The sequence below is a fragment of the Macrotis lagotis genome, chromosome 6 (assembly GCF_037893015.1).
Source record: "Macrotis lagotis isolate mMagLag1 chromosome 6, bilby.v1.9.chrom.fasta, whole genome shotgun sequence".
Lineage (NCBI taxonomy): Eukaryota > Metazoa > Chordata > Mammalia > Peramelemorphia > Peramelidae > Macrotis > Macrotis lagotis.
In genome coordinates, this window is record NC_133663.1 from 159939793 (window position 1) to 159953285 (window position 13493).

Here is a 13493-nt window from a genome sequence, read left to right on the forward strand (position 1 = left end):
TTTTTAACATTTGTTTTTAAAACTTTGAGTTCCAAATTCTCTTTTGAAGGAAGCGTTTGTGATCCCAATTTTCATTTTTTTTAATTTGAGGTTAGAAAAAAATCAGGAATGGTTGTTACTCTTAGGTTTCCAGCAATTTTGAGAGAGTAGATTTATATCATACTAGAATCCAAATATGTTTGTTTTTTCTGGAAATTTAGCTTGTTATATGTTCAAGGAATGTCTAATGAAGAGGAAGACATTTCTTTCAGAGGAGAGATCACATTCTATAGCACCTTGCCCCTCCCAAATAAATTGATTTCAAGTTGGAAGAATGAAAGATTTTTGAGCTAGAAGAGACTTTACAGACCATCAAATCCATTCACCTCCTTCCTTTATACATAAGGAAACTGGGACCCAGGGAGATAAGTAACTTATCTAAAGTCACATGGAAAGCAGTGGCAGTACTGGAACCCAAATATAATTCCCATGACGACAAAGCCAGGACCTTTTCTATGGTACCATGTTGTCTTCTAAAAATAAGTTTCAAAAGCAAGGAGAAAAAACCCTAAACAATCATTTTCATCATTGCAGATGAATGGAAAGGAAGTGATAGAGATGTAAAAGGTCCAGTTTGGTTTGAATTTCGTTATCTTGTTGATGATTCCTAAATTTTATCTTCTCAATATAATGGCGCTCCTTTAAAATATTTGACTAAATAAATTTAAAGTGTTACAATAGAGTTTGTACTTTGTGATATCTGCTGGCTGCATGGTTCGTTAAACTCCTGGCTAACTGAAAATTAAGCATTAACTTCAGTATTAGCAAGAAAAAAATTAAAATAAAAACCTTTAAAATTAATCTTCCAAATTTTTGCAAATGTCAGCATGAGAAATGAGAAATCTTTTTTTGCTATGTTTATTATACCATCTATAAATCCATCTGTATCCTTCATCTCCATAGTGCTTCAGGCCATCGGAGCATGAAACACTGTCACATACTTACATTAACTTTCTGTAACAGTTGTCCAAGTGTAATTTGCTCATGTTGAGCCTCTTCATGCTGATCCCACTAAAACATTTTCTTAGCCTCGCACAGTTCCATAGAGAAGGCTGAGACATGTTTTGGACCCAGATTTCAGCTCTTGTGTTTGGCATTGGTGGAGTTGGAGCTCTCATTGCTGCCACTGTGTCCAATGAATGGAAAGTAACTACCAGAGCGTCATCAGTTATCACTGCCACATGGATTTTCCAGGGACTTTGGATGAACTGTGGAGGCAACGCTTTGGGTTCTTTCCATTGCAGACCACATCTTACTCTCTTTAGAGTACCAGGTAATTATAGTATCTTTGTTTGAACAGGAAGTGAATTCTTCTCCTCTCCCTTTCCCATCTTATTCTCTATTATCTCCCCCTCTTCACCCTCACACTATTCAGCACTTGCCCTGCATATGCAGGCTCTGAAAGACTGAATGTTTAATTAAAGATCCAAGGTTGGGGACAGAAGGGGTGTGGCATGGTTGTACAAATTGGTTACACTACAAAGACTGGCCCTATTAGGAACAAGAACTTAGAAATGACTTACTGATCTTCCAGAAGTGCCCAGTGGTTTTAATGCACAAGAAAATTCAAAGATGGAAAAATATAAGGCTCATAATGATAATATATTACCATTTGGAAGTGAGTAATCTTTTTTAAAGCAAGTTTTCATTTGCCTCAGATCTAAAAGCTTTCTGATTTGGAAATCTAGATACAATGATGGAATAGAATTCCAATGAGTGCTTGAAGGTTGCCCTTCCTTGAGACTAACCTTCAGACAACTAACAGCTTCATATGACCTGCTCCTAAAACTACTTAAGAAAAAAGGATTAGGTAAACTAAAACTAACATGTCTTTTTGAATCTCTTATTTGGTATTCAGCAAGAGATTAAGAGGTCAATACAAGAGAATGAAAAAAGAGACTGCTCATTTTTTATATTTACCATATATAATAGATATGAATATTCTAGTCCTACTTCTGTCACATACTACCTTTGTAATCTTGGTCAAGTTCTGTAACTTTTGGGTTTCGGGTTTTTTACCTGCCAAATGGAATAGATAGTCTTAAATATTTTTTTGCTACTCAGTTACAAAGAAAAATATGGTGTGTATTTACAAATAAATTAAAATAAATAGATATTATATAAGTATATATATGTAAAGAGAAAAATGTTAGAAATGTTTACACATAAAAAACCTATAAACTATCTTTTTAGGAGATCTTTGCCTTTAAGTCAAAATGCTTAAGATAAAGCAAAAATGCTTTAAGATAACTCTCCTTTTTTGCATATTGTGATTATTACTAAATTAAAATAAAAGGAAAATTATCACATAAAGATTTGTACCTCGGCTAGCTAGGTGGTGAAGTGGATAGAGCACCAACCCTGGAGTCAGGATGACCTGAGTTCAAATCTGACCTCAGAAAGTTTGTCTGATATCAATGAAATAGTTTAAAATTACATGTAATTAAAATAATGAGCCCATATTCATTTCCTTAAAGGTGGTCATTTGCTTTCCCTAGTTACCTTTTGTTATAAAGGAAAAGGGAGAGCACCATTGTTACAGTTTCTCTTAAAACTAAAGAAAGAGTCATTAGTACCTTTTGGACTTGCCGGCCTCTCTTAATAATTACCTAGCTGTATGAACTTGGACAAGTCCCTTAACCCCATTGCCTTACAAAAATAAAAACAAAACTAAACTAAAGACTCAAGTCGGATAATACAACCCAAATGAAATATTTTACATAAATAATCAAAAACATTAGATAAAGAATTAAATATTCAAATGGTAAGAATGTATCTTGGCCTAAGGAAAGAGATAAATAACACTTTAGACCAGAAGTTACTAAAGCATGATATTTTATGGAACTTCATGTCAAGTATGTGTGTCATTAGTTCAAAATCAGTGCCAAAAGTGTATGTAGTTCAAGCCAGGAGATTTCTAATGACAATCACACTAAATGTTCAAGCTTGGATGCCCTTGTTAGGCTCCATGGCAAGTACATGCCAAAATGCCCATTCGAGTGAACAAATGTGAGTCAATGTCGATGTCAAACTGAAAAATTTTTACTTGGAAATTAGTATATAATATGAATGACTTAAAACCTATTTTAAAAAGTCTAATTCTATTTCTGTGGTTTATTCCTATTTTCTTCTAAGAATGAGAAAGATAAAAAAGCAAGTTGTTAAGAAGCTGTTACTGAGATTTCCCTTCTATTGCTCTGAACATTATTGTACATTTCAGGCAGCTAGAAGTAGCAAAGAAGTAGGTTTCTTTGTGCTTTGGAAATTAATTGTTATCTAAGTGTGTTCCACTTTTTCCAGGCATTAGCAATCTTATTTATTGTCAAAGAACTAGTTTTTAACCCAGCTTTCCAAACATATGACTTGCCAAACATATATAGAGAATTTGGGTCAGTAAATAGTTATTTATACTTACAGTTACATTTACATGTGCATACAGACAAAAAATAACTTTGAAAAAACAGTTAGATATGGTAGAGTTTTATTCATAATTCATATTTATAGATTTATTTATTTATTCAATTATTCATCCATTGACCTACCCAGATCTTTGGTTTTCGTGACTGTAGTAGATTTTCAGTATGGAAACTTCTTCCACTGATTCAGATTCATTTGCAACTTACAGTCTTAAGAGATTTGCCTAGGGCATTGGGGTTGAGCAACCTGGCCATAGTCATATTGCTAAAGTGGTGGAAATACATCCTCAACTTTTCAACTTCAAGGCCAATCTTTTCTCTGCTAGCTGTGCTGCCTCCAAGCAATCTCCATTCAGAACAATATTTTTTCCTTGATTTCACTTATTTCTTCTAATTGATGAGGCCATTTCTTTCATTTCTACTATATCCTTACCTAGTTGTTAGTAAATGTTCTATACAAAAACAAAACAAAACAAAAACTATTCTTAAATTAGGATAAAATTTGTATCTGATACATCCAGAATAAAATTTGTTTATAAAAAGTCTGTGTAGGGTTTGCTGAATACATCTATTTACAAAAAAAAAAAAACAACTGGAGCAATGATTCATCTTTCCAACGGAAATGGGAACTCACAAATCTTGGATTTCCTTATGAAGATGGAGCAAGTCCAAAAGCTACTAATGGCTCTTCCTTTAGTTTTAAGAAAAACTGTAACAATGGTGCTCTCCCCTTTCCTTTAGAACAAAAGGTAACTAGGGAAAGCAAACGACCACCTTTAAGGAAATGAATATGGACTCATTATTTTAATTACATGTAATTTTAAACTATTTCATTGATATCAAACTTTCTGGGAGTGAAGCACTTTTTCAGGACAAAAAAAAATACAAACCCTTCCTTGGCTGCCAATTTTTCCTTTCCTGACTATATATTTACTAGAACCAGAAGATTTTAAAAATTGGAAATCTGGAGATCATATAGTTCAGTCTTCTTATTTAATCCATTAAGTGATCAAGGCCTAGAAAAACTCACACAAGAACATCTATCAGATTGGGAGTAGAATCAGAACTGGAAGTGAGACTTCTTAATTCCTAGCTCAATGTCTTCTCTATTATCCAAGCAATATAGTAGTTGGTAGTATTTACACAGTAATGTATAATACTCTTAGACCAACTTATACTTAATTTGTATAAATATGCTATTATCATCCAATTGAATTTTTATAATAAAATTATATCATCTTTGAGAAATATAAACTTCCTTATTAAAATTAATTTTTATTGTGAAGTCAATAATCAAACATTTCGAAATCCCAAGCACATATGTTCACAGTGTAAACACTAGAAATCAACTTTTTGCCCAAGTAGACAGGCTAGTCTCCTTCAAATAAAGCATTGTGAAATAATTTTTAGAGCAGAGAATTTAGAGAAAAGATTATTTCCTCTGTCTATCTCTGTCTCTGTCTTTGTCTCTCTCTCTCTCTCTCTCTCTCTCTCTCTCTCTGTATCTCTGTGTGTGCCTATGAAGGTCACCTGACCATATCACTCAACAGCTACCAATTGCTTTCAGTAGTTATTTACTGCCCTTAGTAACTTCTTTTCTTTATTAATAGCTGTGAAAATTATAACCATTTATTTTCATCTTGTATTATGATACTTCTCTTGATATGATCCTTACTTTGTGATATGATGCAAAAATTTGTCTGTTTGGAGTTTACTGTGGCATATGACATATGAGGATGTAAACCTAATTTCTACCAAACTACTCAGATTTCCCAGAAACTCTTGTTTTTCAAATAAAAAAGCCCCCACCCAAATTGCATGTTCTTGATTTTATAAAATATTATGCTTCCTGTATAAATTTGCTGATAGATTTTGTTTATCTGGTAGAATCTACTGTTCAACTTTTCTATTTTTTCATGAATACCAGTTAATTTTGAAAATGATGTTTTATAACAAAATTTGAGAACTTACAATATTATCTCCTTCATTGATATTTCTGCCTATTTTTTCCTTTTAAATTTCTAAACTTTTGTTCCATTATTTGTAACATTATGATTTAGACAGTATCGTTTTTAATTACAATGGCCTTATTATAATTCATTTGTGATTATTTAGGTGTTCTTTTGTAGCTATTAACATTATTTTGTAGTTGTTTTTATTTGAGTCCCATGTGTGTTTTTGCAGTTTAAATGTCAGCTATTTTATTTACTTTGTAGACATTTCTTATATTTTTCTATTGGTTTTTAGAAATAATTATTAAAGTGCTGATAATTCTTGTGTATTTATTTTATATTTCTCTATTGTAATAAAGTTGTGAGTTGTTTCATTTAGTTTATTCATTGAATATCAGATTCCCTGAGAAAGTTAAAATTTGCTTCCCTTTTGTCAAGTCTTCTTATCTTAATTTTTCATCTTTTCTTATTACTGAAACTAGGATTTCTATTATTGTGTCCAACAATGGAGACAGGAGATATTGTTGCTTCAACCCTATACTTATTGGTCAAGTTTCCAGTGTTACTCTATTGCAAATAATGTTAGTACTTGTGTAAGATAACAACTTTTGATCAAATTAAGGAAAGATTTTTCCATTCCTATTTTAAAACATTTAAACATAAGTTATTGTCATATTTTGTTGAAGTTTTTCTTTACTTATTGACATTGGCACATAGATAAGCATATGGGGCTTTATTGTTATATGATAAATTGTGTTAATTATTTTCTTAATGTTGGACTATTATTTTCTTTCAATTATAAATTCAATTTGACTATAAGGAATAGAATTTGAGATTTAATGTAGTCTCTTTGAATGCTATTTAAAATATATGTATCCATTCATTAATCATATCTGACTTCATCAACTTTGTTCTTCTCTGGTTTGGGTATCAGAAGCATATTTGTCTCAAACAAATCATTTGGTATTTCCTTCTCTCTGTTTTTCAGAGCATATTTTTTGATCCTGTTGTTATTACTATTCTGTTTTCTATCTACTTCCCTTGTTTGACCCACTCAAAAGTATGGTTCATAATTCCTTTTTTCTTTATTCCTTCCATTTGAATTAACGTATCAGAGGAGCTCCTTTCTATGTTTTGTTAATTCAGTTCTTCCCCTTACGTCTCTCTGCCTTTTGGACCTTTAGATCAAATATGTCAAACTCTCAGGACAACTAACCACCTACCAATCACCTAAGTGCATCCAGATTAAAATGTAAGTGGAGGGGCAGCTAGGTGGCACAGTGGATAGAGCACCAGCCCCTGGAGTCAGGAGTGCCTGAGTTCAAATCTGGACTCAGGCACTTAATAATTACCTAGCTGTATGGCCTTGGGCAAGCCACTTAATCCCATTTGCCTTGCAAAAACCTAAAAAAAATTAATGGGGAAATAATAAAAAAAATATAATACAACACGAATAAATTTAGCTTGTGGTTTTCTAAGTCAGTATTTAGATTGCAGGGTTCCTTTTCAATTTGAGTTTGATGTCACCGCTGTACATTATAATCCTTCTTCTTGGATTTTGAACATAACATTATTTACTAATGAACATGCATGATGTGAGACTTTCAAAGGATGATATACTCTTTTCCCAGATTGTGGTTCTAGATTTCCCTCCACCTCGCAATTTCTTTGTTCTAAATATTTTCTTCCCAGAAGCAGTAATTTTCAATTGAGGAGTGTGTGAGATGGAAAGAGTACTGGATCCAGAGTCAGAACCCATCACCTGAAAAATTCGTTAGGCCTCAGGTCTCTCCATTTACAAGATGAACAAGTTAAACTAAATAACCTCCAAGAACCACTGACTCTTCAATTCTCTCATCCTATTAATTTCTTCTGACATTCCTTTCTTCTTTAAGAATACTTTTTGTTCCCTCTTCATAGACCTTATCCATAAATGTTCTCTCTGTTCTCTTAATCACTCTTAAACAAGATTTCTTTTTTTTTTTTTGCCAAGTCCAGATATATGTGGTAAAGGAGCCTCTTTTCCCATGCCATTCCCTTATTTATTCTTTTGAAGGATCTTAATATATGACAAGAAATATTAATTTGATTCTTCCCCTTTTCCAGTCTTTCTCTTTAGAGAACTTTAACCTGGGACCCTTTATAGATGTTACCTAAAAATAATCTTTGTTTTTTCGCTTGACCCCAAAGATTTTTGAAAGATGCTAGACTTGTAGCATGCAAATACTACTTTATCTCCTTGATCTTTTCCTACAATATGATGTGGTTTTATCTTTCTTATATAAATGTAAGTTGATGACTTGTTGCTTGTCTCTGTATTTCAGTGTCTATCATAGTACTTACATAGAAGATATTTTTAGAATGTTAGTTGAACTGAAGTAATGAATTTATGTGGTAAATAACTTGCTTACTTTTTCTTTCTTCAATAAGGATGATTCCCATTTCATCTTTTTGTTAAAAATCCACATATTTTTCATTAACGATTAAGGTCAACTTGTAGGATATGTTTCTTTAGGATGTCAGTGGGAAGGGGCTGATTTGCTTTGCTTTTTGGGATATATAGATATAGATATATAGATATAGATACATATATATTCTAGTATGTTTTTTCATTTCTCATGGATGACAAATAGTATTGAGCAGCTCAGACTTCTTCTTGATATGTGTGTTGGATCTTCTCCTGGTTGTTTGTGAGATGTTTTGTTTAATGTTGATACTCTAGAACTTGGAGATTATGTTTCTGACTGAATTGAACTTGGATTTCCTCTTTGTTGATGTCCTATAGATAGTATTGATTTTCTATAAATTGTGTGAAATTACATGTTGTCTGTTTCTAACCTCTTTGGGTTTCAGTTTTTTCACAGGTCATACAAGTGAGTCGTCTTTTATAATTTCTAAGGGACCTTTTGGCTCAAAAAGTCTATAATTTCCAGAACCCAAAATTTCAATTAAATAGCATTATTCTACTATCATTGTCCATATAGTAGCATGCATGACTGTAAGAGTGTATTGTGTGTATACAAGCACACATACACAGCAACATAGACATATTCTTAAGGAAACTGATATTTGGGCATTTAAAATAATTTTTGAAGCAAAAATTTAAAAAAAGAAAACAAACAGCTTCATTTTCTACTTTTCAATGGAAGAATGCCCTCCTTAAACATTAACATGGATTCCTGGTCATTTTGAATTAAGAAAATATAAATGGCTTTGGGAATCTTAACTTGGATTTGGCATAGATGACCTTAGATGATCTCAAATGACCAGATGACTCAAGACAAGTTGCCAAGTTTTCAGTGGAATGAAACCATCTGGAAATGAGGCAACACACTATCTAATAATGGTGCTTTTCTAAAAGTTCAGACATCTGACTAGGTCAGTGTTAAACATATCTCCCCTCAAACCCAAAAGGCTTCAGTTCTCTCTTTAATCACCACCCTTAGTCCTTCCTAAAGATCAAGGCATGTTCTTCTGTTGTTTCAACTCTCAAGTCATTCCTATAATCCAATTTTCCCTCGGGATACAAGGCCAGCCCCAAAATGGAAACAATGTGACAACACAGGCATGGATTTTTTGCCAATTGAAATGTAAAATTTGGTCCATTTCACAAAAACTACACAAGTGAACTTCAAGTAACGTGAGTGACTGATATCAGAATGTAAGGGAAGATTTAATTTGATTCAACACATTTATTTGTTGTTTCCAGGTACTGGGGAAAATACCCGGGGTAAAAACTCAATCCATCTCTTCAAGGAGTTTATCTTCTACAGCAAGGATTCAATATTTACTCAGATTAGAAGTACAGAAAATATGTAATGATAAATAATGTAGGTTGGAAGAGAGTACTAAAAACTGGAGAAATTGGGAAAGACCATGTAAGAGGTAGAAATTGAAGTAAGTTCCTCTGAAAGAAAATAATGAAAAATTTTATAATCCCTTTTTAAAATGTCCATTTTTTCTGGCTACATCAGTTACTATAGGAATAGCACCTGATGTAATTTTATTTTATATTCATCTTATTGTCTAATTTGTCTTAATTTGTTTTAAGCTACAACTTAATCAAAGACTTAGAAACCTCAAACTAACATAAATGTCAACATCCATGTGGGCATTAATAATAACCACAAACAACCTCATATTTGTCCATGTTCCAGACAACATGTGATACCCAGACCATATTTCTAGCAGACTGCTGACACAGTCAGTGTTCTAAGGAAACATCTCAGTGAATCCATAGCTATATTTAGACAATAAAACCTGACAACATGAACCTTAGTAGAGTAGTCTCTGTTCCAATGTCCTTAGGCTACTTATAACCCTGAAATCTGCCCATAGTTTGATGCATTGGAATTCTAAAGAGTGATGGGCAGCTTGTCCATCTTTCAAACAAGGGTTCCCACCTGAGACCCAGGAACAAGCCACAGACTAGATAGTGCCATCTGGGATGGTGAGAGCAGCAGCCTCTCTTGACAACCTAACATGGTAATTTCTACAGCTCCTCAGCGAATATTCACCTTTGACCATTTGTCAATTGGGGAATGTTTTTTTTAAAAAAAAATGACTCAGTTCTCTGTATATTTTAGAAATGAATCCTTTGTCAGAAACATTAGTTGTAAAGATTGTTTCCCAGTTTACTACATTTCTTTTGATCTTGGTTACAGTGATTTTGTCTGTGCAAAAGCTTTTTAATTTAATGTAATTGAAATCATCTAGTTTATTTTTAGTGATGTTGTCCATCTCTTCCTTAATCATAAACTGATTCCCTTTCCATAGATCTGACCAGTAAACTAGTCCTTGATCTTTTAATTTCCTTATAGTATTATTGTTTTTATGTCTAAATCCTGTATCCATTTGGATCTTATCTTGGTATAGGATGTGAAGTGTTGGTCTAATCTAAGTTTCTGCCATACTAACTTCCAATTTTCCCAGTAGTTTTTATCAAAGAAAGAGTTTTTATCCCAATAGCTTCACTCTTTGGGTTTATCAAACAGCAGATTACTATGATCATTTCCTGCTATTGAACCATCTATTCCACTCCATTTCTTAGCCAATATGAGACAGTTTTGATGACTGATGCTTTATAATATAATTTTAGATCAGGTAGGGCTAAGCCCCCATCTTTTAAACTTTTTTCATTAAATCCCTGAAAATTCTTGACTTTTTATTTCTCCATATGTATTTATTTACAACTTTTTCTAACTCATTAAAGTAATTTTTTGGAGTCTTGATTGGTAGGGCACTAAACAGGTAGTTTAGTTTTGGTAGAATTGTCATTTTTATTGCCCAGTTATTTAAATCTGATTTAATTTGTGTGAGAAGGGTTTTATAATTGTTTTCAAAAAGTTTCTGACTCTGCCTTGGCAAATAGACTCCCAGGTATTTTATATTGTCTGAGGTTACTTTGAATGGGATTTCTCTTTCTACCTCTTCCTGCTGTATCTTGCTAGCCATATATAGAAAAGTTAAGGATTTGTGAGGGTTTATTTTATATCCTGCAACTTTGCTAAAATTGCTAATTGTTTCCAGTAGTTTTTTTGGATGATTTCGTGGGATTCTCTAGGTATACCATCATGTCATCTGCAAAGAGTGAGAGTTTTGCTTCTTCCATCCCAATTCTAATTCCTTCAATTTCTTTTTCTTCTTTAATTGCTGAAGCTAACATTTCTAATATGATATTGAATAGTAGTGATAATGGGCATCCTTGTTTCACCCCTGATCTTATTGGGAATGCCTCTAGCCTTTCCCCATTGAATATAATGCTTGTTGATGGTTTCAGATAGTTACTGCTTATTATTCTAAGGAACTGTCCATTTATTCCTACACTCTCTAGTGTTTTTACTAGGAATGGGTGCTGTAATTGTCAAAAGCTTTTTCAGCATCTGTTGATATGATTATATAATTTCTGATAGATTTGTTGTTGATATAATTGAGTATACTAACAGTTTTCTTAAAATTGAACCAACCCTGCATTCCTGGGATGAATCCTACTTGGTCAAAATGTATTATCCTAGTGATAACTTGTTGTAATCATTTTGCTAAAATTTTATTTAAGATTTTTGCATCTATATTCATCAGGGAGATAAGTCTATAATTTTTCTTCTCTGTTTTAACTCTTCCTGGTTTAGGTATCAGCATCATATTGCTTTCATAAAAAGAGTTAGGCAGAGTTCTGGCTTCCCCTATTTTTCAAGAGTTTATATAGAATTGGAACCAATTGTTCCTTAAATGTTTGGTAGAATTCACTTGTGAATCCACCAGGCCATGGAGATTTTTTCTTAGGGAGTTCAATGATGACTTGTTGAATTTCTTTTTCTGAGATAGGATTGTTTAAGTATTTAATCTCCTCTTCATTTAACCTGGGAAACTTATATTTTTGTAAATATTCATCCATTTCACTTAGATTGTCAAATTTATTGGCATAGAGCTGGGCAAAATAATTTCAAATTATTACTTTAATTTCCTCCTCACTGGTAGTGAGTTCACCTTTTTCATTTATGATGCTAGCAATTCGGTTTTCTTCTTTCTTTTTTTAACCAAATTGACTAGAGGTTTATTAATTTTATTGGTTTTTTCATAAAACCAACTTTTGGTTTTATTTATTAATTCAATAGTTTTTTTGCTTTCTATTTTATTAACTTCTTTAATTTTTATTATTTCTAATTTGATATTTAATTGGGGATTTTTAATTTGTTTTTCTCTAATTCTTTTAGTTGCATATTTAGTTCATTGATTTCCTCTTTCTCTAATTTATTCATGTAAGCATTTAAAGATATAATATATCCCCTGACAGCCACTTCGAAGGGATCCCATAGGTTTTGGTATGTTGTTTAATTATTGTCATTATGTAGGATAAAATAATTAATTCTTTCTATAATTTGTTGTTTGATCCCTCAGTGAATATTCTCAAAGGAAATCTTACATCATATAGCCATAGGAAAGTAAGAAGGCACAGCACTGAAGGAAAACATCCTTACAATTTAGGATAAGATAAATTAGAAAATTTCATGACTGACTCAGTTCCTCAATATTTTAGATCTGTATTAGAAACAGAAAAAGTTCATACCTTCATGGGATTTGCTTATATTCTTTTGAAAATAGCATAGAGGGCAGCTAGGTAGCACAGTGGATAGTGCACCAGTCCTGGAATCAGGAGTACCTGAGTTCAAATCCAACACTTAGACACTTAGACACTTAATAATTACCTAGCTGTATGGCCTTGGGCAAGCCACTTAACCCCATTTGCCTTGCAAAAACCTAAAAAAAAAATACCATAGAGCCTCGACATTTAATAATTACCTGTCACTTAACCCTATTGCCTTACAAAATAAAAAAAAGTAATATACTATACATACAGATAAGTATAAAGTAATTTAAAGAAATAAAACACTAACAACTGGGGGATTGGGAAAGATTTCTAATAAAAAGCAAACAAGAGATTCCAGTGAAATGAAAGATGAAGTGAACTGGCCAGTGAGCCCAGTCCTTACATGCATGTGTATGTAGAGAACAACCCTATGAAGGCATTCTATAACTGATTTCAAAGTACCATGAATTGATTGGCTATAGGGCTATACCTTGTTCGTATTCAAGAAGTATTAATTAGTCAAAGAAAATTTCTTGATCTGACTCTGGCTTTTTCCTGCCTGGTTATTGCTCCACTAACAAGACAATGATGTAAAAGAGAGAGACCTCAGATTCACCCTATCCAAGACCACAAATGGTCCATAAATACAGGCTTCTGGCAAGTGAGAATTTTTTTTAAGATTTTATTTATTTTGAGTTTTACAATTTTTTCCCCTAATCTTACTTCCCTCCCCCCACCCCCCACAGAAGGCAATTTGCCAGTCTTTACATTGTTTCCATGGTATACATTGCTCTAAATTGAATGTGATGAGAGAGAAATCATATCCTTAAGGAAGAAACATAAAGTATAAGAGATAGCAAGATCGGGGGCAGCTAGGTGGCATAGTGGATAAAGCACAGCCCTGGAGTAAGGAGTACCTGGGTTCAAATCTGGTCTCAGACACTTAACAATTACCTAGCTGTGTGGCCTTGGGCAAGCCACTTAACCCTGTTTGCCTTG

At 32.9% G+C, this 13493-nt stretch overlaps 1 protein-coding gene across 2 annotated transcripts in view; it reads left to right on the forward strand.

Annotated features, from left to right (window-relative positions):
* Nucleotides 1-1018: 1018 nt before the first annotated feature.
* CLDN10 (claudin 10) overlaps nt 1019-13493 on the forward strand; it is a 116623-nt gene continuing 104148 nt past the window's right edge. Inside the window, exon 1 of one of the 2 annotated variants that reach the window (XM_074191912.1) lies at nt 1019-1255. In XM_074191912.1, the coding sequence (XP_074048013.1) occupies nt 1099-1255 (157 nt within the window). In that variant the 5' untranslated portion in view covers nt 1019-1098. Of the gene's footprint in view, nt 1313-13493 lie in introns of both variants that reach the window. The other variant, XM_074191911.1, reaches the window with a different exon arrangement.